Raw genomic sequence first — 27,412 nt, 5'->3', positions numbered from 1 at the left:
GATTTTTTTTATCGGCCTTCCAGGTGCAACACAACTTAGGCAGCAGCAAAGAATTTGCAGCAGTTATCATATCAGCACCTTCTTCCACGGGTATCAAAGCTGGTCCCGTGCGGTTACACGCCTGTGGACCTCGGTTGGCTCTCTGCGCATCTCGACCTCCTGAAGTGCTGGCGCTTTGGGATGTCAAGTTGTTAAGGTAGGTACAATATGTGATGATAAGACCATCAGTTATCCAGAGCCGTGGTTAGTAGGCTTTCATTGTATGTGGGCACTTTTTATTATTTATTTATTTATATATTCTAAAACATTGTGTATGCCTAAAACATACAAGAAAATATGCCATCACAAATTTAACAAACTTATAACTATAGAAACGACTACAAAATAAACAAAAATAAAATAAAACAAAGCAAATTATTAATAATAACAGAAACTAAAAGATAAAAATAACAGTAATAAATAAACAGAATGTCAATCACGGAAGGCTGGTGTACTTGCCAAAAAAAATGATATAGAAATCTGAGGCCAAGGCCTAAAGTAGTGCTATTGGTATTTGTCAGGTTCTCTTATAGGTAAAGATACATATAAGAATATATAATAAACCCTACTATGGGAACTAATGGTATTATATTACCGTAGACGTTTCACTCTGCTAAAAGTTGGTGGTTAGATTCTTTACCATAATTATAAAACTCATACATAACTATTTAAATGATATTTTTAATACTAAATGACTGTTTCTTTAGATTTAGGGATTTGAATAAAATAGACGCTGTCTAATGAGACCCTTAAGTTGATAGATTTAATAGCTATTAAAAAAAAAACCAGTCTTCCAGTTAAGAAAAATCACATTTTCCAAAGACTTAACACGAACAATACACGAGAAGTCGACAAACTGGCGTCGCAACTAATCTTCTAAATCGACTTCCGAGACGAATTTTTCATTTCGCCACAACCGTTTGTCCATCTGACCCACTTACGAATATTCAAATGGGAATATCAGAAGTTTGTTTACGTTGTGTATAAATTAAAAAAAAGCGTGCGTACAAAGTACACATTTCAGAAGTGAAACTTCTTTGTAAATAAATTATTGCTAAGGTAAAAGCCCCAATAATCGTGTACCAGTATATGATCGCTCCATGTATTTAAATATCTATATTCACACTGTTTACACATTGTATACGTGCTAATTATTATATAAATAAATAATCTACGTTTACTGCGCAAGACATAATGCGGCAGAATTGAAAAAGTTCTAAAATGTAACTACTAAACGAATACATCAACGTGCGTGTATTTTTTCGATCCCCCTTTCTCACTCTCTCTCATTCTCACTCAATCGGTCTTAATCACTCTCTCCCTTTTCTTTGATAAAAACGCTGCACATATTCGTGACATTCCGTAAAAAAATTACCCTCATGCGCTGAAATAAGTTTTACTTCAAAAATTAAAAGAAAAATACAATACAAAAGAAGAAAAATCCAACAAAACAGCTGATCAGTCTACTACCGAACATCTAGCACCAGATAAGTACTGTTTAATCCGTTGTAATCGCGAAGAATTCGAAGTTAGGTGTGATTGATAGATTTAGAAGAGAATTTTGAACAGATCGCGAAAATTTTGTCCAAATACACGAAACGAAATCCACGCTGGCTAGAGCTGTGATGATTTCGTGTTCGTAGTATAGAAATTATTGCCTATTCTAATTATGTATTATGATTTTTTTTTACATTTAGGTACAAAAACAGAAAACAGATTGATTACATACATACAGTTATTACACACTAAACATTTGAAAATCTGATATCCAATTATATCTGTACACAGCATTTTACACTAAATATCAACCAAACAACATACAGATCCAGCGATATAAGACCTATCTATTCGTAACTTTATATGTATTATTATAGTTAAAAGTTGTTGAAAATGCAGTACAGAAATGTTTAAAAGTTTGAATGCGATTAAATTTGTATAGGCAATTGCTTACCTACAAGCCTATAATGACCAATGCACTCAACACGTAATAATTTGTCTCTTTCTGTCCAATAGTGTTAACGTTATGAAAAGAGACAGATTCTGTAGGTATAGGGGGGTAAAATATCTTTTGGGTATAATAAAATAAACATAGGAAATGAACTCAAAAGATATGCCGCTGTATTTCAAAGTTTCGGAGATAACTTAAATACAGTTATAGCAAGTGTTGGGGTCGTGTTTCGCCTCGGGCTTCGGGGGTTGCTTTGCAAACGAAAATAATTCACGTTTTATATCTATTGTAGAACAGAGTATTGTTCTCTGTCGCTTCAAATCAATAACCAAAGTCTGGGGCCACCGTCATCGTAAAAAAATCGGTTGTCTGTCATAGTCATAGTCATAATATCTTTATTCATTTAGGTAAACATGTACACTTATGAACGTCAAGGAAAACAAATTAAATTAATCGTAAATTTACATTTACCACCAGTTCGCAAGTCAAGGGCGTAGAGTGGGTAAGAAGAACTGGCAAGAAACTTTCCGCCACTCTTTTCAATCGCCAAGTTTTTAATACAAATAGTTTGAACTGGAGCAAATCAATCCCAAGGATTAGGATCATTTCTGTATGGTCACATCACGATAGGTGAACGTGACAACGTATTAGAAAATACTGATGGTTTGGTTGTATTTTTCAAAAGAAAATTTTAATTGTATTTGTTTGATTGATATTTGTATAGATTAAGAGGAGGTAAATGGAAATCACAATTGTAATAATCAAGTTACATTTATTTGTAGTCATAAATTCAATTATGTCAATTTTTAACGAACGCTGCTGAAAGCGGAGGTATGTGCCTCTTTGTCGCTCGTTCCGCGCTCTCGCTTGCACTTCAAGCCTTAAATGGAACGCCTCAGAGCGAGGTAACACCGCATGTGTCATGTTTTGCGGCACAGGAAGCCGATTATAGTTACCTATTAGATTGAAAAATGATTATGCAGATACAGAAACTTGAGGCCCAGAGCTAAAAGATATTTTTCAACTAATGCGTCTTACTTTTTTATTGGAGCGCAATAGACTGACATCTGTTTATTAATAAAAAACTAATCATTATCACTACAGGCTATATACTCGTATGAGTGCCACAGCCAGTAAACAAAAAACTGATCAATAAAAGACAATTTGTTTGTCAGTGTCAAGGGCTACACAAATCATGTTTGCTCGTGTTTGCTTCAGGCGCGGCTTGACGTCAGTATTGTCAAACAATATCTTAATTGTCAACTTCACTTTAGTGTAGGACATGTCGACGTCATTAAAGCTTTCATTTTCGGTTTGATGTATTGGAAATATTGCCAACAAATCTTAATATATATATTTCTTGTGTGCGTGTGTATGTGACTGAACTCTATACAATTCTTTAAAGTGTAATAAAGCGAAATTACTTATTGACATGATATAAATTCAGCCTCAAACTGTATCTGTGTAATCTAATAGGCAAGTAGGTGTACAGCCACATGTGCCTGACACACGCAGTCGAATCGCACGCTGATGCTACTAGGCCATCGCTTTTGACATCTTGCTTATGACTAGACCGAAAAAATAGACATAGTTTTATGTTGAAAATGTACATTTGTAGGCTTTTTTTCATATAACACGTATTGAAAAAAATGTTTTTTCATCTAATATATAAAATTCTTGTGTCACGGGGTTAGTAACCGAACTCCTCCGAAACGGCTCGACCGATTGTCATGAAATTTTGTGTGCGTATTGGGTAGGTCTGAGAATCGAACAATATCTATTTTTCAACCCCCTAAATGTTAAGGGTGGTCCACCCCTAAGTTTTTTATTTATTTTTTAGACAAAATTTTTCGTTTTTATTTTTCTACGGTACACCATACAAAAATACACGCAACCCTAAATTTTCACCCCTCTACAGTCATCCCTTATGTTTTTTTTGTTAATTATAAACTTTAATATTTTGGCACAAAAACATGGCAAAACAACGTTTGCCGTTTATATTATTGTAACAGATTCATTTCCAAACCCACAATTTGTACATTGTATTCTAAACCTATATACGTTAAATCATAATAAAAAAATTATAAATAGAATATTAAAACACATTTTAAAAGTTTGGTCCTTATGGCAGTGTACCTTTAACGCTGACAGCATTTCCTCTCGATTGCGATACTTATTCGTTGAGCGTAAAGTACCAACTCTAGGATCACTGGTACTAAGTACCCCCAACCTTAATATTTAATCATTTGAACGTAAATCATTAGAACTTATTTAATTACTATTATATTTCTCAATCAATTCATCTCCTAAACTACGTATAGTCATTGCCTAAGCATTATTATTAAGAGTTATAGGAACCGGATATGCCAATCATCGCATTTTAATCAACTTGATACCCAATCGACTTCTGATTGACATTTTGATTAAAGTTTTTATACATTTTTAATTATGTGTATTTGATAACAACAATTCTGATATTATCATTATATATCTTTCTTTTCATATGTAATAGCATTGCATAATAGGAATTCATACTAAGATTTTTCAACAACTGTTCTATAAATCAAGAGAAGGAAGCCACAAGAAATGGCTTACCACACAGAGTTAGTAAAAAATTGTTTATTGTTACAAAACCAATTAGAAATTCGGAATACGCTGTTTTCTTGTCTTGCCAAAGTTGCTTAGTATTTTTTTGGCCAGGACAGATGTTAAACTTGAGAGGAGATCACAGAGCTTATAAAATTCTTTTGTAAACAATAATATTAAAAATATGTGACATATTGTTCAAGCTGCCCCAATTGCGGCTTGACGTTGATTGATGGAAAAAATGGAGCTGGAATGAAATATATTGACATAATATTATTAACAACTTCTTCTGGTGCCAATATATTATTCTGAAATTGCCGGGTATCTTGCGCTAGACTAGAAAGGAGCAACTTCTTCACCAGCCCGTCTCTAACCTAGAATTTTGCCTACGACTTTTGCCGTCTTCCAAGGCTGTTGCCTTGATTTTTCCTACGCCTTCTTTCTACCACCCCGTCTTTTGCATTGAATTATGTCTTGCCTTGAATTTTACCCACGAATTTCTTGTTCAAGCCCATATTTTTCCTACGACTTCTACTAGCCCATCTCTTGCCTTAAATTTTGCCCAAAAAAACTAAAAAGTTTTTATAAGTACTTTTTTGATTGGCGCGACTGTATTGCATTCCAACTGACTCACATTTTTTTATTGATTTATAAATTTATATTATGCAACTATTACAGAGCTGCATACACTTTCGCATTTAAAATAAATTCACTTTAATATTAGTATGGATTTTGGTAGCTCTATTAGTGAAAGCCGCCGTCAATTTGGCGCTAATATAGCCAGTAAGGGATATAAAGTTATTAATTTGGTCCGCATTAGGGGACGGATATTACGGTAGATTTGTGAGGGTGTTGCCAGCAATTTGTCACATTACCTATGCTGCATGGTATTACAATAAAAACCTGGTACTTAATTATTTTATAAATATTTTTTTGTAAACAAATTTATTGCTAATAGAGTTTTAACACAGACAGCGAACAGGCTAGAAAAAAGTGTGACCAACACAAAAAATTTCGACAGCAACATACTAGACGTTCAATCGAGTCGAATCAATTCGACTTCGGGTCAAGAAAACAGCTTACTAAAATAACATTAAAAGATGATAGAATCGTTAGCATGAAGCGAGTGGAAAACCATGGATATTTAGAGAAAGCTGGAGAAGTACACGGTACTGAAGGAAGCAAGAAATAATAAATATTAGGATAACAAGAAAAAGATGTATGTCTTTTGTATATATTAAGAACACACTTAGTTTATTTGCATTTAAAATACACGAAAGTATTTAAAAACAAAGTTATAGAGACTGGCCGCTACTCGTACCAGACAGTAGTTATACGCAAGTAAAATCAGCAACAATAGTTCCCCAGTGGTCAGAATTGTAACCATTAAAGCAATGTCCAATCGCCGGCTAATTTCATTATTAAAGTAGAGTCGATACGCGTGCCCGCTTTCCCAGAGGACTCCGTTGTTAACTCCTGTGTGTGGGTGAAGGCAGGAGCGACAGCGATTAGATGAAAAATAAATTTTGTTTAAATTTGTTATGTTATTATTAATTTGGCTCTAAGCATAATAATAACCCTTTATGGGTGTTAGCCTCAGATATGTGTATATATTTTTCAGTCCAGTGGGTGTTTGGCCTTTTCTTTTGATATATGAAGCTTTGCTTTGAGACATGCCGATTCCTCACGATGTTTTCCTTCATCGGACTAGCGAGTGTTATTGCACAGCTTATGAAATCAGGGTGAGAGTGAAACTCTAAAGTACCTAGGCCGTTTAATGAATTATTAAATAATAATTTACAATATCACTACACATTACTGTACTTGTCTTAACAAAACTTCAATTCCTTGGCGTTGCGTAGAGATGTGGAGTATCTTTGCATCTTCTACCGCATTTACTACGGAGACTGTTTAGAGCAGTGGTTCAGATTACCTCCTGCAGAGTTTCACTATCACACGTCGAAGCACAATATGAAATACCACCCGTATCACGTCGACGTCCATCGTTCCACAACTAAGCGTTTTTAACCACCACTAAGTGAAATCAGCTGCCCGCCGAAGTATTACCAAACCATTTCTACTTAGGGTCCTTCAAACGAGCGTCTAATTGTTAAAAGACCGGTAATGCACTAGCGAGCGTGTTATAAAAAAAAATTAACTCAACTGCTTTTGACTTGCCCCACCCGTTACTGTGTATTGCCTAAAGCGATGCCTTAACCAAACAAACATTGTTCTAATGAGCTCGCTGAAGGGAAATAATGGAAGAAACAACCGCTCTTTGTGGTTCTAGTCGCTTACGATATTCCTAATTCGAACACCTGGAATTTAGTGTTCATGATATATGCTATAGAAGAGCTATGCTGATAATCTGGACAAGCTGGTTGTCGTCGACAATGTGGAAAGCAAAAGGCTACAGTGCAGATAAGCAATCAGACAAAATCAGGATTCTTCCCATAACTAAGGGAAGTTATAGGACAAATCTTTGTTTTTAATTTATTTTATTATTCTTTATTACTTAAGATGTCATATGGACCATGGTGTAATGGTTACAGCTCCTTACAAACGTATAAAAAAATTTGGCGATTAAAATGAGTGGCGGAGAGTTTCCAGTTCTTCTCTTCCGTTCTACGCCCTTGATTTGAGAACTGGCAGTAAATGTAAAATTAGAAGCATTCAATGTATATTTCATGATGTTCATAAGTGTACTATGTTACCTACATGAATACATGATTTGAATTTGGTACAGGCTGTACAAAATGGAAATGTTACTATCAGATTAGCAAGAAAGTTAGAGCGACACAACCTTCAGCTATGATGAATACGACAAGAAGACTTGTTAACGCTATTTGCGACGATTCGTGGACAGCAACTCACTGTCAAACGTTGAGTTATTAATTAATTCGTGTTTATTTATGTGTAACGTGTTTGACAAAGGAGATTGCGAAGGAGCTTTCCTATTAAAAGAATATTGTGTACCCCTTATAAATAATTCTTGGAAGTAAATGACGAATGAGTATTGCGTGGGTGTGGCGACCCTTACCATGATGTTAATTGGAAGATTTGACCTGCATTCTCCTATCAATGTTTGCAATTAGGAATGTAGGAAAGTATTGTGAGGAATGTGAGGATTGAGGGAGTGTATGGCTGATCACCGACTTGACTATAAGGACAAAGCAACAAGCAGTTGCAAGCCTTCTAAACCCCGGATCTGTAGTTTTCGAATAGTTGGTATCAATTTGTTAATATAATATAAATTTCATAATGTAATTTAGTGATAAAATAATATAATAAAGTGCTTCATAATTGTAACTTCTAGAGTAGAACCTTTTAAGACAAATTTGCTCGCCATTATGTGTGGCAGAATATGCGAATTTTACATTATACCACCTTAATAATATGGTACCATATTCTTGCAAATAAATTATTATTATTTTAATTATTACAATAAAAATCTTAATCGAATTAAAACCGCGTAATTTTTGTCGCTTATTGTAAAAGCTTGTAGTAAGTTTTATTAGAGAAGAGTATGATTCATATATATTTTCTTTAAGTACTGGGGCAATTGAGGCTTAATATTAAGTCATACCGCCTATTGATACTCAATGTCAGAGGGCTCGCGAGTACGTTGCCGGCCTTTATAATGTTTCGCAAAATAATTCAACAAAATATGATTGTATCATGTTCTATACATGTACTATGTAGTTACATGTGTAATTAATACATGTGGGTAACCAATAAGTCATTTAATAGTTGCCAGTTCCTCATCCATCAATTGACCATGCAACATATGGGCTTACATTTGTGTACTGTACGCAGCTACCTCAAAACTGATTTTATTACGAAAATATTAAGTAACTCTTTTAAATAAATTATTAATCTCTGATTCAGCATTGGAACTCTGTCATTTTAGTGATCACATATACGAAGTAACTCAAGAAGAAGAATTTCCGACTTAACATTTCCATGATTTAACTGTGACTGTATTATAAAAAAATCTTTATATTATTTAATATCATAAATTACTATTACAGTTTTTCTATTATATAGTTGAAATTTGAAAATTTAAACAATACAAATTTTACAAGTTTCCTCCCTGGCATTGTACCTTTAATGCCAGCATTTCCCGCTGTTTTGGGAAACTTATCCATTGATCAAAGCACCAGTTCCGAGGTCCTGGTACTACCAGACGCCAACTTAAGAGTTTAATTAGCGTTTAAGTACTTAAACCCGACCCGAAGTTTGAAGAAAAACTTTGAGTCGTTTTTTTTAATAATACCTGTTTCGTAATGAATCTGCGCTCGGTGTTCAAAAAGACACGCGTTCAGCAAAAATTAAGAGCAATTAAAGCTGTGACATTTCTGATGGATTAAGGCTTTTTCCGATACATCACCCGATAACGAGCACCCCCGGGGAATTAGCTTGACATAAGGGCATGTCTACACTGACAGCTTGGTTAAGCACAATTTTGCCTCTGTCTCCGGAACCGTTTGATATGAAAGTTTTTTTATTATGAATATGTTATACGTTCTACCTGCCTTATATACTTATAATGTAAGTATATATATACTTATATTATAATAATTATTTATACACTGGCTGAGTTCACAAGAGTTGCTTGTTATATGGTTAGTTATAAGATTTAGGAATATAAGTTTAATTTTTTAATGTATTTATGTAGGATAATTGGTGTGGGAATTATTTTGGAATTCTATCGTATTAGAAGTAACTGTTAAGATAGAATATATAAATAAATAAGAGACATAATTTTTTGTAAAACATTGTAATTAGACAGTATGTACTTATGAATGAGGGAATAATTTTCAGGCTCTATTGAGACTTGCCATGAACGCAGAAATTGTAGTGAACAAGTGTAGATGTAGAACGCAGGCACAGCTCCGACAGTATTACATTGCTGGCACGAACTAAATCGAAATGACGTAGTAGGCCACAATTTGGAGTCAAACCTGGTACCTCAATATCAATGCTTGTAAATCTTACATTATCTGAGTAAAATTTTTTTTGCACCCAACATGATAATGGTCTTTTACATCATAAATGCAAAAATGCAGCTTATACTTAACAGCCTAATTTGAGCTGATTCCACCAATTAAAACTCCAGAAGTCTAGACTTTAAAAGCCAGTATGGATGTAGCCCAACAACTTGAATTTTTTTAATCCGATCCAGTTTGAGCATGCATTGTTTGCATCGCGATTGCTTTAATTAAATCAAAAGCTGAAAGCTGGAAATAAAATCGGCAAACACTTAAAAATTCGTGCTTAAAATTAACTGCATTCTTGAATAAAATGTATGCAAAATAGTTACCTTGGGCAAAATGTGTGTTTATTAACGTTTATAATAAAACGACGTTTACGTACAGATTATAAGTTTATATTATATTATATTAGTGAAGCCTTTTTTTATTTAAGTATTCCTACAGCGAATTACTAAACAATACACACAAAAGCTTTATTTCGAACAATCATGTCTACACCTCATTACAAATTGATATTGGAGATTTTAATGTATCTAATCAATCTTCCTATGTGTTTGCTTGTCTTCTGACATATTCCATCTCCAGATTTTTCTACTGTAGGCTGCCCTTTTCTATATATGCACAAACACATGTCCTTCTCCATGTACATATACCTATATTTTTTTAAATTATAATAAAATAAAATCTTATACATATATATATATAATAAAATTACTGGTTAAACAAAAACGGAGCCCGCTTCTTCAAGTACCTACTATTGGCGAGTTATGCATTTTGTGTATCTTGTCGCATAAAAAAATTGTATGTACCATTTACAAACAAATACATCCCACAAATTGGCCTTAATATATTTATATATTAGGGTTCTGTCTGGTTCTGTCATCATTTTTTAGTGTTTTTAGTAGGTGTTTTGTGCCTGACACACGTCACTTTTTAGGTCAAAACCATGCTGGTTTCCCCACGTTTCATCACCATACGAGTCATTGTGATGATGATATGGATTAATGTCAGGTTTAAAAGACGCTCAAGGCTATGACTGCTTGTTCTATTAAAATATAAAAATTATTTTAAATATTTTATACAATTAACAGATATTTTTAAGTTTTTAGACTTACATGAAGATTATGTTTGGGTCAAAAATGAGAGTCTTACTGAACTATATTCCTTATATTAGAACAATGTAATAATTTAGCAAGTATACTCAAGTTTCAAAGTTTAAGATAAAGAGCTTAATTTATATCCCCTTATTCCGGCAATTAACTCCCAAACTTTACTTTGATCTTTTACCGTGAAAATTCCTTTGATTTTTTTAATATGGTATAACGTTTAATTGTTTTACTAATAGAAAGATACAAAGAGAACACTTATTTTTATTAACCATATCATATATAATGCTATATCTGTATATATATTTTAGTATCTGAAATATATGACAATTATGGTAAATAATTCAACAAGTGATTAGGTATCAAACAGGCACTTAACAATTATTTGATTTAAACTGATCCCATTATCAAATATGTCTTTTAATAATTATTATTATTATTTATTCCACGAATGAGGCACAATAATGTGTAAAGTGGTACAAGTGTAATTTCGCATATTTTGCCAATGACTGAATTTTATATTTTACATAATTGAATATGAATTGGTCAATTCTTATATTATTTGTCATATGATATCATACGTTATTAAATTTACATCAACTACAATGTTTCACGCAAAAAAATAATTTATTGAATAATACATATTCCAAAATACACCAAGTCGATTTTCAAAAGTCTTGTCGGAAGATCTTTTAAGTTTAATTTATATCGTTCATTTTCAAGTCTAGTTTTCTGGAGTCGTTTTGTATAAGATTTGGTGACATTAATATTAAGAATCATTTGAACGATCAGTACTTGCAAGTTGCAACTATAACTAAAATGTACGAGTATGCTTTGTTAGTACGGAGATTCCCAAATCAGAGTCAGTAAAATTATAACTGAAACCAAATATGCAACTGTACGTGCCATTTTTTGTGGTTTTGAATTATCTTCTTAAAATATATAAATCTCCTGTCACGATGTTTGTCCGCGATGGACTCCTGAACTACTTTACCTAAATTAAATTGGCACACCTTAGCAGTCTGTTCCAACTTAAGAGATAGGATAGCTTAGATCTTTAATTATAGTCTTAATTTTATTTTGTTTATTTTATTTGTTTATTATTTGATACAATTCTAACAGATGGCGCCGTGTTAAAAGTACCAACGTTTCACATAAGCTATCTATCTTTCACATTAGTTCTCCGACCATTTCCCTTGAATAGTTTACTACTATGTAATATAACAAAAACCTTAGCCACAGCAATGCTTGGCCGTGTCTGCTAGTATATGTATAATAACATTTGTCTACATATTATAAAGAGGAAAACTTTGTTTGTTTGAATGAATAGGTTCATAAACTACTGGACCGATTTTAAAAATTCTTTCACCATTCGAAAGCTACATTATCCACGAGTAATATAGGCTATATTTAATTTTGAACAAAAATAGGGTTCCGTAAGATTAGGGTTTTTCGGACACAAGGTGTAAAAAATCAACCAAAAAAGTTACTTATTTTGCGTACCCTGCCTAAACTATTAAAGATAGTAGAAAGAAGTAATTGTAGTGACACACTATACCTATCTATGTCGAGTGAGGCACAATAACCATAAATGATATTCATGGCAAAATGACGTTTGCCAGTTCAGCTAGTAATTAATAAAACACGCTTGGAGGTAATTCAAAGACTAAGACTTTATTTTCTCTGTACACAGATAACACTCGGTATACACATTGGATATATACTTTCTAGTTATAAATCATAATAAATACTTAAGGCCCAAAGCCCCAGCTCAACGTAAGCACAACTTAACTAATGTGTTGTCTCCACAGATTAGTATAAGTCAGCTAACTTATGCGATCTCAGTAATCCGAGATAACTTAATTGAAGTAGGGGATACTTGTTTGTGGATTAAGTACCCATTTTTGTATATAAGTTATGTGTTTTTATACCTACGTAAAAATTAGTCTAGTCTAGTCTACTTGGCACACATGAATAAACTTCAAATCTGTCGAAATATGTGTATGCGCACTTTTTTATGTGTAAACTTTGAATAATTCAGGCATTTACTACGCGAAGTAAACAGTGGCGTATATTAATGAAAGCCACTCCTTGTTTTTATACAGTAGTAAGTACAGTATAAGTAGTAAGACGTAATTCATATTAATAATAGTTCGCAATACAGCGAGGAAATGTTGCCAGCAAAAGGTAATCAATCAGTCACTATCACCAAACATTTTTAATTGATATCACTTTTCTTTTTATTCATGTTTAATTATTATTACTATATTAAGAATATTGTAAATACTCTATATTTAACTATAATTTCATATTTCCCACACGTTCTTATATCTTCCAATATTGTTATATCCCCCGCAATAATTGTTTAATACATAAGTGAAGTAGTGGTGTTATCCACGTTTCGACGATAAACTCCTTGCGTGAGGAGAATGCCTGATTGGTGACCGAAATTGAGGTTGACAGATGCTTAGGAGCTAGAGAACTGATAAGCTAATATGGTGGATCAATTGGTATTAAAAAAAACTTTTTGCGGATAAAAGAAATTAACAACAGATGTGATAAAACTCAGTTATTTCAATAGTTTCAACTTACGACTCCCGTCCCTAAGGTCATTGGTTCGATTCCCAGCTAACTAAACAACTTTGATATACTCAGTAAACGCTTCTTCGTACGTTGAAGAACCCAAAACGTCGACGGCGTGTTACATACTTCTCCATTACGACAAATAAATAATCACAAAACGGATACAGATTTCTGAGACTCAGTCCTAAAGTATAGTAACTAGCTAAAAACGTTTCTTCAGAGTACATAATATATAAAATATAGCAAACAAGTCAAAGTTATATATGTATAAAGAATATATGTTCGTTTTAACTCAAAAAGCGATGAAAATCTTTGTATACATAATTGATTTGTGATCTTGTTGATTGAGGTGCCAGATACGGATATCTTATTATGAAAATTCAAAAAGATTGCATCCAATCTTCAAAGGGAAAGCAAACAATAAACGCTCTTTGCCTGAGGCATTCTTCCCGCGCTTTGGGGTCAATAAATTAGATATCCGAACTGTATACAATAGGCATCGGACCTAATTTGGTAAATAAACAAAATTTAGCAATTTAGCAAACGCAATATAGGATATAATAAATGTACTAAGGTTTTTTCGAATTTCGAAAGCCTAACGTTAACATACATATAATGAATAACTATTATATATGCATTTGTCGCATTCCAAACAATTTTGCTATAATAACATTGATATAAAAGTGACATATTATGATTTTAATATATTATTAAATTAAATAAAGCGTGTAAATAAATGCAGTACATTAAATTCTATCACGTTATGTTCATGCAATAATATCTTTTTATATTTTAAATTACATCATATTCATATGTGAGAGAAAATAATTTATTTCAATAAAACTAGTTCTTTGGTTTTTTTTTTTTTTGTTTCAATATAGTATTTTTTGAGTTTATTACTAATATTTCTGCAGTATACAAATATTATGAAATAAAGATATTATATGTGTATTGAATTATGTTTGAGACATACAGATGAACTATTATAAAAACACAATAAAACTGTTTCCTTAGATTTTATTGTCTTGGAAATAACATTCTTTTCCGGCCATTTTGTGTGATACATAAAATTCCACATTTAGTTTTGTTTCGTAATACGGTAATAGGTTATATTTCTTTACTGATTTATCTTACTGATAACACGCTTACACACTCCTAGTCATTATTTAATAGTTAACAGCTACTTAATTAACTAAATTGTTACAATAAGAACTCCTAATTAAACTTAAATCACATTTAAAAACACGTAACATTCAACTTTTTAACTTTTATTCATTAACCAAATTCCTTAAAAAACTTTGTATGGCACATGGGATGGCAAACGGATCCATCTGTGTCTACCAACTTGTAACCTGGAATCAAATCCAGAATGGGTAATAATTGATATCACTAAGCGTCTGTAATCAAGTAAAACAGACAGTGCACTCTGCCACCGGAAATACTTAACGATCGACATCCGGTCTAACGTTTTATAGGTTAGCGCATTTTAATTACTTGCTTACACAATACCACATTTGACTTATATTTGAGAAGTTCTTTTGGTGCTTACACATTTGTCTAATTTCAAACACGAAGGTAATTAGTCTGTGGAGTCATAGTCCTTCTTGCCTGTCAGACAAACCCACAAGTCATTGCTCATTCAGAATTTAATTAAGTAAAAATTGGTAGTTCTTAAATCCTAGATCTCAAATTTGAGGGCACAATAATCATAATTTTTATCATATTATATTAAACTCTTACAGGGGTTAAAGTCAATTAACTTTCCATTAAAAACATGTGTATATAGGAGATAAAATATAAATAACTAACCTCAAACGAGTTAACCATGGATTTAACTGTTTGTAAAAGCATTTAACGAATATCAAAGTGATAAAACGTTGAAGTAAAGGGGACAAAGGAATCAGAATATTAAATGAAGACAAAAGCTCAATTTTCTTAGACTCTCGGATTCCGAGACGAGATGTGTCGCGAAGATAAGGAATACTAGACGGCAATCATAATTTAATTCTGTTGTATAAATATTTAATATGTATTATTATATGTGCGATTCGCTATTTATCTCGAATAAAGCTTGACAAATGTGTCTATGTTTTAATTATTTTAATTAATGCCTCTAATGAAAACACTTTGTAACGTTCTTTCGTGAAAATTAAAGCTAAAAAATAAATCAGTGGCGCTACAACCTCTTTAGGTCTTGGCCTCAGATTTCTAAATCTGTTTCATGATCATTTTTAAATCTAATAGGCAAGTAGGTGATCAGCCTCCAGTGCCTGACACACGCCGTCGACATTTTGGGTCTAAGACACGTCGGTTTCCTCACGATGTTTTCACTACCTTCACCGTTCGAGCAAATGTTCAATGCGCGCATAGAAAGAAACTCCATTGGTGCACAGCCGGGGATCGAACCTACGACCTCAGGTATGAGAGTCGCCCGCTGAAGGCCAACACTGCTCTAAATTAAAGGAAATTAAAGCTAAATCTTCGCAATGTTTTATTATAATGTTTCGTATGTACCCCTAACGTGGTGTGGGGAGAATGAGAGACAGGTGGTGGAATTTGGAAGAGGCCTTCACTTCCTCTCAGATCGTCTAATAATGTTAATAGTGACATAGATTTAATGTAATTACCTAACAACGTCTAGGAACCAACGTCGGCTGCACGCACGAATGAGCTTGACACATTGTCCCCTTACTGGTTACTTGGTTTGTACTGGTTTGGCCAAAGCACCAAGTAATTGTTTCGAAGCGTGGTATTAAAAATTAAAATTACCTTGATTATCGCCTACCTTCACAAGGAGATGGCTCTATAAGAAGACGATTGTTCCGCAACGCTTATTGTACGCGTGCGCCGCATCTATATCTCTTCCTCTCGATTGGTCTATGCGTCCGAGGACTCACTCCTTCTTTGTACCCATGCAAAATAGTGATAATTCAATAAAAATGATTCAATTTTATTATACATATTAAAAGTATACAATAATAATCAATGTTTTGTTATGACGTCATCACGCCTTAAACAACAATTTTTTTATTATACATTTTTTAAAGTTTTAGTAGTAGGACCTCAGTTGGAACTAAAGTTTTAGCTCGTCTTAGTAGTAATTATAATGAGAACCAATCCAGTACTTTATTACGCGTTGCCAATGCCAGTTTCTAGCTCGTAGGAAATGAAATTCCGACGCGGTCAAATAATACCGACCTGTGCTCAAGGGAAATTTAATTTAGACAGAAAATGATGGCTTTGACAAAACATAATTTCCTTTCATTTGTTAAAGGAAATGTCATAGGACAAATTAATAGGCAAAAATGCTTATTATATTAGATAATACACTAAGAATTAAGAGTAATGGAATAATTTCGTTATGATTTTAAAGAAAATCAACCAATTAAGCCGATGATCCTACCCGGGATCAGTGTGTCATCTTTGGTTTTGAGACTCTTAGGGCCTGTTTCACAATGTCCGGATAAGTTCCAAATAAGCTATTTGTTACTTATTGGTAGGATAAATAGTATTTTTGCGTTTCACGACTGTCAGATAGCGCTATACGTCATGAAATACGAAGTATCTTATTTGGAACTTTTATCTTTCGAATAATTTATGTGTTGCATAGCTATTTGGCTCTTTATCCATACATTGTGAAACAGGCCCTTAGTGACATATCGATACCTCCTAAGTATAATGAGTCAACTGACATTTTAGTAATTTTACAGGAGAGCCATTTTAAGGCAAATCGTTTATATTTTTGTGAAATCAAACTAATTCAGAATAAATTTAATGTTTTTATAATAAAGATTGAAAGCTCTTTCTTTGGTATAACATGAGTTTGCTGATTTTTGTTCTTAAATGCTATTTTATGTACATGACTTAGTATACACGGGCGGGACTCAATAGTAAAATGGTTTAACTACCAGTTATATTCATGTACGTTGTACATCAAAATCTATAGTTTACACCAACATATTATGGAATATGATTATCATTTAATTATTATCATCTTACTTTTGGTTAGTTTCGGGGTTTTTTGTCTCACTTAATAATAAAATATTGAAATTACATCACTTGACTCATTATACTAGGAAAGTAATTAGCTATGTTAGAATTTTAAACCTCAACGTATACTGGACTAATATAATTAATCGAGGCTTTTTCATTACTAATTTTATTTCTAATACCTTACGAAATTAATAAAAGCTAGGAAGAAGTAGACTCAATAACAAAAACAACGCATTTTTAAGAATTATAATGTATTTTTAGTTATAACTTTTTAATTTTTAACCTTTTTGTTAATATTATTTAGCCTTACTACAAGTTTAACAATGCAACTAAAACAAATTATCAATGTAGTATCATTAAAGTTTCATAAAAAGTAACAAACATCAATAAAAATAATAGGAACTAAAAATAGGAACTTACGTTAAACAATATTATTAAAAATAATATAAATGTATAACAAAAATATATAAAAAGTTTAGGACGCTCAAAGGATAGCTTTAAACCTTATGGTTTATCAAAATAAATGAAAATTTTAAAGATTTAACGTATAAAAATCAGTCTGAATCACTGTCATCTGCTCCATTGGAGTTTTTTGAAATCAAATTATTAAAAAAACAAATGATACTCCTTAGGAATCACCAGTGTCTTACAAAGATCCATGAAGTGTTTGTATGTACTTATTTTGGTAAATAGGAATGGGTCTGATAAGCTAAAGAAATATTATCTATGTTAAAATTCAACTCTCTTCGATTTGGTGTAGCTTTAGGTTTTTTTACACAATCTATCTACTTGTAAGCATCATCTTGGTAACTTGTTTTATAAAATATCCTAAATGGATTTTCTGCTTTAACAACTACTTCCGTGACTTTGTTTCAAGGCATTTTAAATCCATCATTAGTAGTTGTCCAGTTGTTTATAAGTCCTTACTTTGATTAAATTCTTTTATTAAATCCTGAGACACTTCAATAACTTTGTATGGTTTTTCGTCGGATATGGTACTGTCGCCTTCATTTTGAGTGTGACCCACTATTAGAAAGCGATGGCTAATATATATGTATACAGAACTTCGAACTAGCTAACAGATACATTAAGAAAACAATCCTATTTCTATATTGGCTTCCACGGTTGTCTGACCGAAACCGGTAATCTTTGACACCTTCACCCACCGTATCTTCTATAAACTTAAAAACACATATAGAAATGTAAATTGCACATCTCTTTGCTTTCTGTTGATGCCATGAAAAACAATAACCTTGTCGAGATCCCAGACTGAATATCGTGAGAAGATAAGTTTCCGTTTATAATAAAAAGTACTAACGTTCCCGTGAGGTACATTAAGACTCTTTTGATGATCAAATGCTGCTGTATCTTTTTTTTCTAGCTTTCTCTTTTTCTTTTAAATGCTCTTCATGCTTTTATTTATCTGTCTGGGTAACTTGCTTGTTATTTTCATAAATGTGACATTGTTCACAAACACCTTTTTTGTATTTATGAAAACCTATATTGATATTTGTATTAACTGATATATCTCGATACTGTCTCACGGTAGTCGCTTTAGAAGACTTCCCAAGAACATAGTTTTGCAAACCGATATTTTTGTAGTCTCAATATTATCTCCTTGAGTGCTTGGAAGAAACTTATGAAAGGAGCATATTAACTTAAGTTGCATGCGCGCTGGCTGTCATTCATCGTATACTGAGCCAAAATAAACTTGTATCAATGCGTCCCTTCTCACGCCCCGCGAACACTGATACAACGTTATTTGGATCAGTATACAATGTACGATTTTAACAGATGTTGAAATTGATTTAGTATACGTGAAATTATCTCGGTACCTATAGTTCTTTTAAAAAAAAAATTAACACTAACGTGAAGATCATGGTTAATTATGTACGTTTATATAAAAAAAACCAAATACCTAAATTTGTAAGTTGACTCAGTATACTTAGGAGGTATCGATATGTGGCATATCTCGATTAGTAAAATTTTACGAATAAAGAATGAATTGAAACATAATATAAGTTTACTTTCTTATTAATTATGAAATGCTAATAATTTGACGCATTTTTAGTAGCGACAAAGGCCGGCAACGCGCTCGTGAGCCCTTTGGTATAGAGACTGTCCATGTGCGGCGGTATCACTTAATATCATATGAGCCTATTGCCTGTTCTATAAAAAAGTAGTTCGCAAATGTCTATCCAAATCTGTTCAGTTTCAAACGCAAATAAATACACAATGCTTCTAAATATGATGAATTTGTAGACCAACATACACACTTAAAATTTATACACGCGTGCTTTAAATTCAACTATCACATACATATAGATACCTAGATAGATATAGATAAAAATAAATAATTATATTTTCATTTATATTATCAAGCCTTTGTACCAAATGGGTATGGAGAGACCAGGGATTACGACTTGATACGATCCTGACATACGTCTCTTCATCCTCTCACCATGCATACTCGTCGGTAAATAGATGATGCTTGCAGTACCGAATACCTATTTTCAATCAAACCACTGATTATAAAGAGCTCGTTATTTAATTACATTCATTAGTTTAGTTGCTATATACGGGTGGCCCATCCCCCTTTTGATCTCTTTAACAGCTTTCATTTTATTGTTTGTTGATGTTTTGGTATCGATGACAAATTTGGGCTTTGGTTAAAGTTCTAATAAACAATTGTTTAAGACGTTCTTAATGTGCCCTGTTATTAACGTTAAAACATTTGAATTATTATAAAATTTATTTATTACAGAACAGAAATGCATACATTATCCTAACAGAATATGTTAATACGATAATGTCGAGAAATAAAATATATATTATAAAACACATAATACACACAATATCGCTACTGTGAATTCACTCAGCGACATATAAATATATCGGAGACAGAATTCAGCAGCCGCAACGTCTTTTATAACGAATAACCTAGGCCTTCGCCGTCGAACCTACCCCATAAGTACAAAATACACCCAGTTAATAGTGTACACTTGGGTTGCACACGATCATTTTCAATTAAAAACTTAGTCCATCTGCGATGTCCATTTACATGTACATTTTTAAAACTGTCATGTTTTAAAAATGTACGATTTCACAGTTTTTTTTTTAAATATACAGTCAAAATCGGTTATAAGGTTTATTAAAGGTTATTGAAGGGACTACTCATAGTTGGTTGTAAAAACCGATAGTCGTCACAAGTAACAACCGATGATATTGTTATTTAGCGAATACAATAGAACTCAGAACTTTGATTTTGGTCAATATAACCGGTATGTTGTTCTGAACGATGTCTGCGGTTTTGACCGTATAAACAAAAATGTTTTTAGGTGGCAGAAAATAAAACCTGGAATTTATTTATATGTAGTCACTTTGACGGGCATCATCATCACAACGTGTCGATCACTAACTTTACCCACTTCATACACAAACAGACACAAAAGTGTTAAACTTAAAATTGTAATAATAAACAAGTTGATGTACATTAAAGATTCCTTTTTTTGCAGACGTTTCGGCGTGGTAGACAAGCGGTTCTGCGTCGAAGGTGGCTCCCGCTGCGGTAAAGGCGAAGGCCTATTTGTTTTCGCAGCAGAGGGTGCTAGGGAATTAACAGAACTCCTCAATATGTACAGCCACGAAGCACAATCCCGTCTCAGCGTGGCGTCTAGAAGTGGTTCAGGTGTGTAAAATAGATATAGTATATTATATGTTCGTTAAAATTAACAATATAGTATGTAGTAGATTTTTTTTAAAGACAACGTTAAACACATGACTTGTAGTAGAAATTCTTCTCTGCTTTATGGTATTTATTCATTGATTTTTGAAAAGCACCCTTATTATATATAATTAATTACAGTTTTAGAAAAGCGGTATTCCGATACGAGCTCATGTATGGACGACTGTTTTAATCAGTCAATGCGCTCTGTGTCTCCGTCGTGGGCTGGTCCTTCGAGCCAGACTATGCACTGTCTATCTGGACACCTAGATCTCGACTCAAGTATGGAAGAAGATAAGTTCCGGAGACCGACGTCCTTGCCCAGGTGCTCCAGTTGTGTAGGCAAGATCAGTCACTTGGCGAGGTATGCAAGCGCCAAACTATATCATATTAATTACTGTCATGTTGGCTTTAATTGCTCATTTTTATTCAACTGTTTCAGGTCATCAACAATAAATACACCTGGTTCCATGATGTCTCCCGTCTGGACCATGGATAATATTATGGAGAAACGTTCTGACTCGGACCGGGCATCAATTTACTCACGTTCCAGTGGCAGTGCCTCTGAGTATTCAGTGCCACGCTGCCTTTTGGACAAGAGCTTCGATTCTAAACGTGGAAGCCCAGTTGCTTGTTGTACCCCAACGGTTCCTGTGAAAACTGGGAACTCCTGCCAATGCTGGCAACTGCCTAAGCCGTGCTGCTGCCGAAAGAAAACTTTCAACGGACCATACGAGAACTACGATGTACCAAAGATCCCTATGCCGTTAATACAGGTAAATTGTCTTTACCTTTAGAACTTAATTATTAAATCGATCTTCATCAAAATTTTCTTCAAATATAAATAATGCATTAAATTTTGTTATGTCAACATGAAACTGGATGGATCCAGTTGTAAATATAATTTTTTCTGGATTTCTCCAGAAAAATTTATATTGTATTATATTAACTGTCGTTGTTTTAATTTGCAGGAACACCCAGCAGATGTTCACGCTGATGCGGCAAGCTTATATGATACACCAAAGAAACTTAAGTGTCTTATTGGACAAACATGTGGTTGCAACCATAACGAAACCAAAAACGACGATAACCAAAACACTGTAGAGTCTTGTGATAGCGCTAACAATCATTCCAATTATGTCAATGTCACTCCAGCGAAACCACAGATTGATCTATCAAATTATGCAAACATAGATAAAGCCACGTTGGATGAATTTGAAAATTCTCTTCGAATTTTACGAAGCGCAGGATTCAGCCAGGAAGAATTAGATGCGCTAGAAGACATACCCGAACATGACAACACTCACACAACTGACTGTTGTAATGAACACCTAAATTACATGCATATGGAGCCATTAGAAAACAGCTCATCCAGTAATAGCAAGAACCTTTCAGACAATATTAGCAGAATTAGTCACGTATCAGACCCAACGCACTCGGAAACAGATAACACAATAAGCACTAGGCGTTCTAGCTCCGCAGACTTCACTAAACGACTCGACGACGACCTCAATCCCAGCATTTGTTTCACGCCAACTGTCATCCGGCGAACGTCTAAGACAAACCGAATCAACGAAGGCATTCCAGTTAAAGATGATTTCAAAGTTCCCGAACCGAAAACTGAAAACATTTTAGTTGCACGTTTCCGCGATGCAGTTAAAATTAGACGATCGTCCAGTGTTCCGAGTAAATCGGATAAAAATAGGGATTCGTCCAGTTCAAACGATTCCGGAGTATCCACCGGATCGCTTAAACATCACAGGGGTGATTTTAATGAATTTGAGATGCCCGTAACTAATTCGAGGTCCTCGAAGAATCACATGAGAAACAAACAATTCAGGGCCACATTGACGCCCGTGCACGCTTCCTTTGTGAAGTCGAGTTCATCGGATCCTTTGAAGAATTTGACCTTTCAATTCGAGGAAGTTGCAACTATGGCCAAATCCAACTCTTGTGACGTCGACACTTTAACGAGGCGAAAGAAAAGAAATGGTAGGTTTTTAAAGCTTGTTCAATACATAATAACTATTACAAATGTGAGAGGTTCTCCTGCCGTGGCCATGTTTAAACATTTCCAAGTACATTTTACTGTTTGATTTACTAGTTTTCTTTCTTTATTTTGCAAAGAAATTAATTGCTTACCAGAATACCTATCTCCATAAATAATTTATAAAGTGAAATAAATTATCTTTTATTTGGACAAACTTATAATAGTGAAAAAGCCGGTTGATTTCGTAAAAAAAAAATTTTATAATAATGTACTTAATTATTATTACAGGTGACACAGATTCAACAGCGCGTCACAGCCAAATGACGAACAAGAGCACATCGAGCGGAGCATCTGACACTTCAGATTACATGGAGTCACTCTCTGTCAGCTCTTTCTCTTCTTGCGACGTATCTGCTGATCGCCATTTAACAAGACCGCGTTCAGGAAAAGAATACGCGAGCATTGACCGCGCCGTCTTAGCAGGCGTCTGTGACAATTGACTGAATTACTGTTGAGAGATGACATTCTTGTTAAAATTTACAACATAATCAAAAAAATAAAGCGTGTGTATGTCTCTTTCTTTTAGTCCTAGAATCGCAAAACAAAAGACAAATATTTCATAAAATATATTTTTTTCTAGCTGAAACGTCTAAAGACTTACAACGGAGAAAAGGGTTGTAGTATAAGAGGCAATTTCTTTTTCCAGTTGATGTGTTTATTAATTAATCTTGCTTTTAACAATAAGTTACCTGATAAACATTACGAAGGCATCTATTTTTATATCAATATGTATATTACATAATGTAAATAAATTGTTTATGGTCAAAAATCCATTAACAACACCACAGTGTATGTCGAAGTCTAAATGTCAGTTGTCAAAACAGCACTGTCAATATGACATTTGATGTAGTCACATTAAGCGGGAATTTAACTTACATTTATCTTATAAATAACGTTCCTATGTACAAATATATCAGCTAAATAGTGTAGCTCTAACGAATTTAGTTTTCAGTAGGGTGCCAAAATTTAGTTTGTAATATAATATTTAAAAGCACTTCTAAACTACCCTTACGATATCTGTTGCATACAAATTTTTATACTGGGAAAATATATATATATGAAAATCATTTTGCTGATATAACCTACTAGTATGAACGGGTAAGAATTTCCAATTAAAACGCGATATATTTGGATTTATTCAACAATTCATTTATACATATCTTTTCAATATTTAAAATAAACCCAGTCAAACTTTAATGTTTCAAAGTAATCTTAAGTAAAACTTAAAGTAGGTACTTAATTTCCGTGCCTTTGCTATGTAGCATATAATTTTGTATAAGTTACCTTTATTCATTTTAATGTTTGACTAGTGTATAAATGTGCGGTTAATTACTAATTTTGTGTATAAAAACTAGTTTTATAACATGCCAATCTTTGTCAATCAAATCTGTGTTGCAAGGCCTGTATGTAACGATGAGCAATAGTTATAAAATACATTATGTATTATGTGGATAAAATAATGTTAAACAAACATAAATACAAGTTTAGAATTTTTATACAATGATAGCTTTTAACTAGCATTTTAAAGTTTTTTTTTCTGCTACTCTGTGCATAAAGTGACAGAATGTTAATTATCAAAATTATCTGATAGCTTAATCTATTTCTTATTTTACATTTTTAGTCCAGCTAATCAATGATATATAAAATTTTAAAATTGATATAAAATAGTTATCCGTCCCGGAATATATAAAAATATGTTTTTTAAAACCAAATCATGTCTATTCCCCAACAGTTTTAAAGATTTTGTCTAGTCATTAGTAAAATGGCGGTCATATTTAGCATCTTTAAATGTAAAACAAATATTTGATGATATTTCGGGTAACTTGTAAAGAGTAATATTACTCTTCTTGGTATTTCAAAATTCTATATTTTTTTATTTTAATTCATCAACATTTTTTTTTCTTAAATGTGTAAATCTGTGTAAAACCAAATTTATTTTCAAAATGGCCGCCATACTTTTGGTTTCGGTATTTGCACGGTTTGGTGTTTTTATTTATTTAAGGTGTTATGTAAAAAGGCATTCTAAACTTTACGTTGCTATTGTATTTTAAAGTTTGTAGTTTATACGCCACTGAAGCGAAATATAGTGCATTTTCATGAGTTTCGTTTTTTATTTATAAAATAACTAATTTTTGGTATAAATTCCTAAAAATCCCAGCACCGTTCCACGAAATTTTCTCTGCATCTCTCCATTACAGCGTTTACATAATTAGACGATTAGAAGTAGTAATATTTTTAAAATATATATTGTATGTTAACCCAGAACAATATATCTTCTAGGATATCTAACCTGTGTGTATGGTCTAAAGTCCTTTGCATTTCTTTTCTTTCATCATCATCATCAAAGGACAATCATTTTGTTCTTAGCTTATGCTTATTATCAATAAAAATAGTTTTATTAGTTTATCGATTTGTCATATATTTATTGGCTACTTCAGACATGTTTGGACGATAATGGTAATCTTATCACAAAGGAGAGAAAATATTTTTAAAGATATAAATTTTTTGAATTAAGATTAAATCGTAGTATTTTCGTGTTTATAAATAATACAAGTATATATTTCAAAACGTTGATCATAATCTTCGGTAGTATAGTGGTAAGTATCCCCGCCTGTCACGCGGGAGACCGGGGTTCGATTCCCCGCCGGAGAGTCCTTTTTGGAATTATACTATAACACTACAACTGAAGACTTGTTTTATTTATTTTTAATATAAAAAATTAACTTATATGTAGAATTTAATCAATTACGTATCAGGCTTTTGGTTCGTTGAGGTATTAAAGGTCTTACTGAGAGGCAGACGAGGTAATCCGGCCTAGTCCCATATGTCTCTTGGGATTTATGTCCGGCAGATTGGCTATTTACTATTATACAAATGAGGTATACACACAAAGACAGTCTAACAGAATATATAACGTTTTTGTGGTAAGGAATAATTTTATTAGGAAGGGCAAGGGCTGAATGAATATTATTTTACTTAATACTATGCAGGCTTAATCAGGCATAATATATAAGATAAAGGCAAGAAAGCCGGCCTTTAAGCATGTCAAACGAACATATAGTTATCCACTCTAACTGAAATTTTGAATTCAACTACAGAAAACTGGCTTATTTATTTGTTGATTTATTTAAAAATGCTTGTCATCACTAGCACACTGAAACTTTGGTGCTAGATAATTTAAAAAAATGTTATAAATTTTTTTTTAACGTCACCTGATATCACATTGGATTAATTAATAATATGGAATTTTAAATATTGCATCCTCCCCTTAAATGTAATGAAAGTATTATTGGAATCCTTTTTAGACCAATACACTTTCAAATATAAAAGCTTGCGATAACATTTGTGACATTGAGCTCTTGCGGGGAAAATGATAAGGTGCATTAAGAAAATTGCAATCCGTGCCACGTCCTGATAAGTCGCCCCTCATTTTTGACTTTTATTTATTGCTTGCTTCCGGCTTTAAAAATTAAATGTTTATATATCTTCTATACGTACCTACGGCTTATCTGCTACTTAATGGTCCAACTTGCTTACTTATATTGATATATTTTACAACAATCTTCTTAACGTAACTTTTTTAACCTCTTAATGAGGTCTAAGTTTCTATTTAGCTTTAGTTCCTTTTTTTAATTTTATAATAATTATTATTATAGTTTAATTTTTCTTGCTAGCTATATATACTAATATAATTGATATGTAGTGTAAAATTTGTGATGTCATAATTTCTTGTATAATATTATGCATACACGTTTTAGAACTTATAAATAAATAATTTGTTTTATTTTATCTGCATAGATTTGTTAGTATACAAGTGTGATTGACTCACACATGTGTTATGATCCTTATCTCCCGCCAATTGCTGGCTTTCAGTGATTGTTTCGTTAGTACCTAATAAATGCTAATCTAACGTGTGGCTTAAACGACTTTACCAGATTAAAATGAAAGCAATTAAAGCAATTGTAACAATAATGCAGTTGTTTTGTATAAAGGACTATTTTGAAAATAAATCAGTGCCTCTACAATCTTCTTAGGTCTGGGTCTTAGGAAATGTTAAATACGTAGATAGAAAGTTCATTAGTACACAGCCCTGCCTCGAACCTTCGACCTCAGGGATAGGAGTTTCACGCTGAAGCTACTAGCCAACACTGCTTATACCGAACTAACACTAATTTCAACACGTGTTTTAACACAGAGTGTGTTAAAATACCTCGGTCAAGCCGACGGTGGTGTGAAGGTGTGAGACGCGTAATCATCGACAATACGAATTAGTATTGTAATACAACACAGGAATCATTGTAGTGTTAATATTATTTCTCGGATAATGAAAGTATTATTCGAAAGTGTAACATTTTGTGTTCAATTTTAGTAACTTAAATATACATATCA

The 27,412-nt window shown here is 32.9% G+C and overlaps 1 protein-coding gene and 1 non-coding gene across 2 annotated transcripts in view; both read left to right on the top strand.

Moving 5' to 3' along the window:
* Positions 1–25,123, top strand: part of LOC110993952 — a 93,052-nt gene extending 67,929 nt beyond the window's left edge. Inside the window, exons 5-10 of the mRNA XM_022260391.2 lie at positions 24–196; positions 20,765–20,937; positions 21,115–21,337; positions 21,416–21,749; positions 21,945–22,965; positions 23,252–25,123. Coding sequence (XP_022116083.2) covers positions 24–196; positions 20,765–20,937; positions 21,115–21,337; positions 21,416–21,749; positions 21,945–22,965; positions 23,252–23,463 — 2,136 coding nt within the window. The 3' untranslated portion in view covers positions 23,464–25,123. The remainder of the gene's footprint in view (positions 1–23; positions 197–20,764; positions 20,938–21,114; positions 21,338–21,415; positions 21,750–21,944; positions 22,966–23,251) is intronic.
* Positions 25,124–25,603: 480 nt separating this feature from the next.
* Trnad-guc lies at positions 25,604–25,675 on the top strand. Its single transcript has one exon. It is a non-coding gene; the product is annotated as a tRNA-Asp (tRNA).
* The last annotated feature ends 1,737 nt before the right edge of the window (positions 25,676–27,412 follow it).

This window comes from Pieris rapae, chromosome 21 (assembly GCF_905147795.1).
Source record: "Pieris rapae chromosome 21, ilPieRapa1.1, whole genome shotgun sequence".
NCBI lineage: Eukaryota > Metazoa > Arthropoda > Insecta > Lepidoptera > Pieridae > Pieris > Pieris rapae.
Note: the sequence above shows the minus strand (reverse complement) of the source record. Positions and strands in the feature narration are given on the sequence as shown.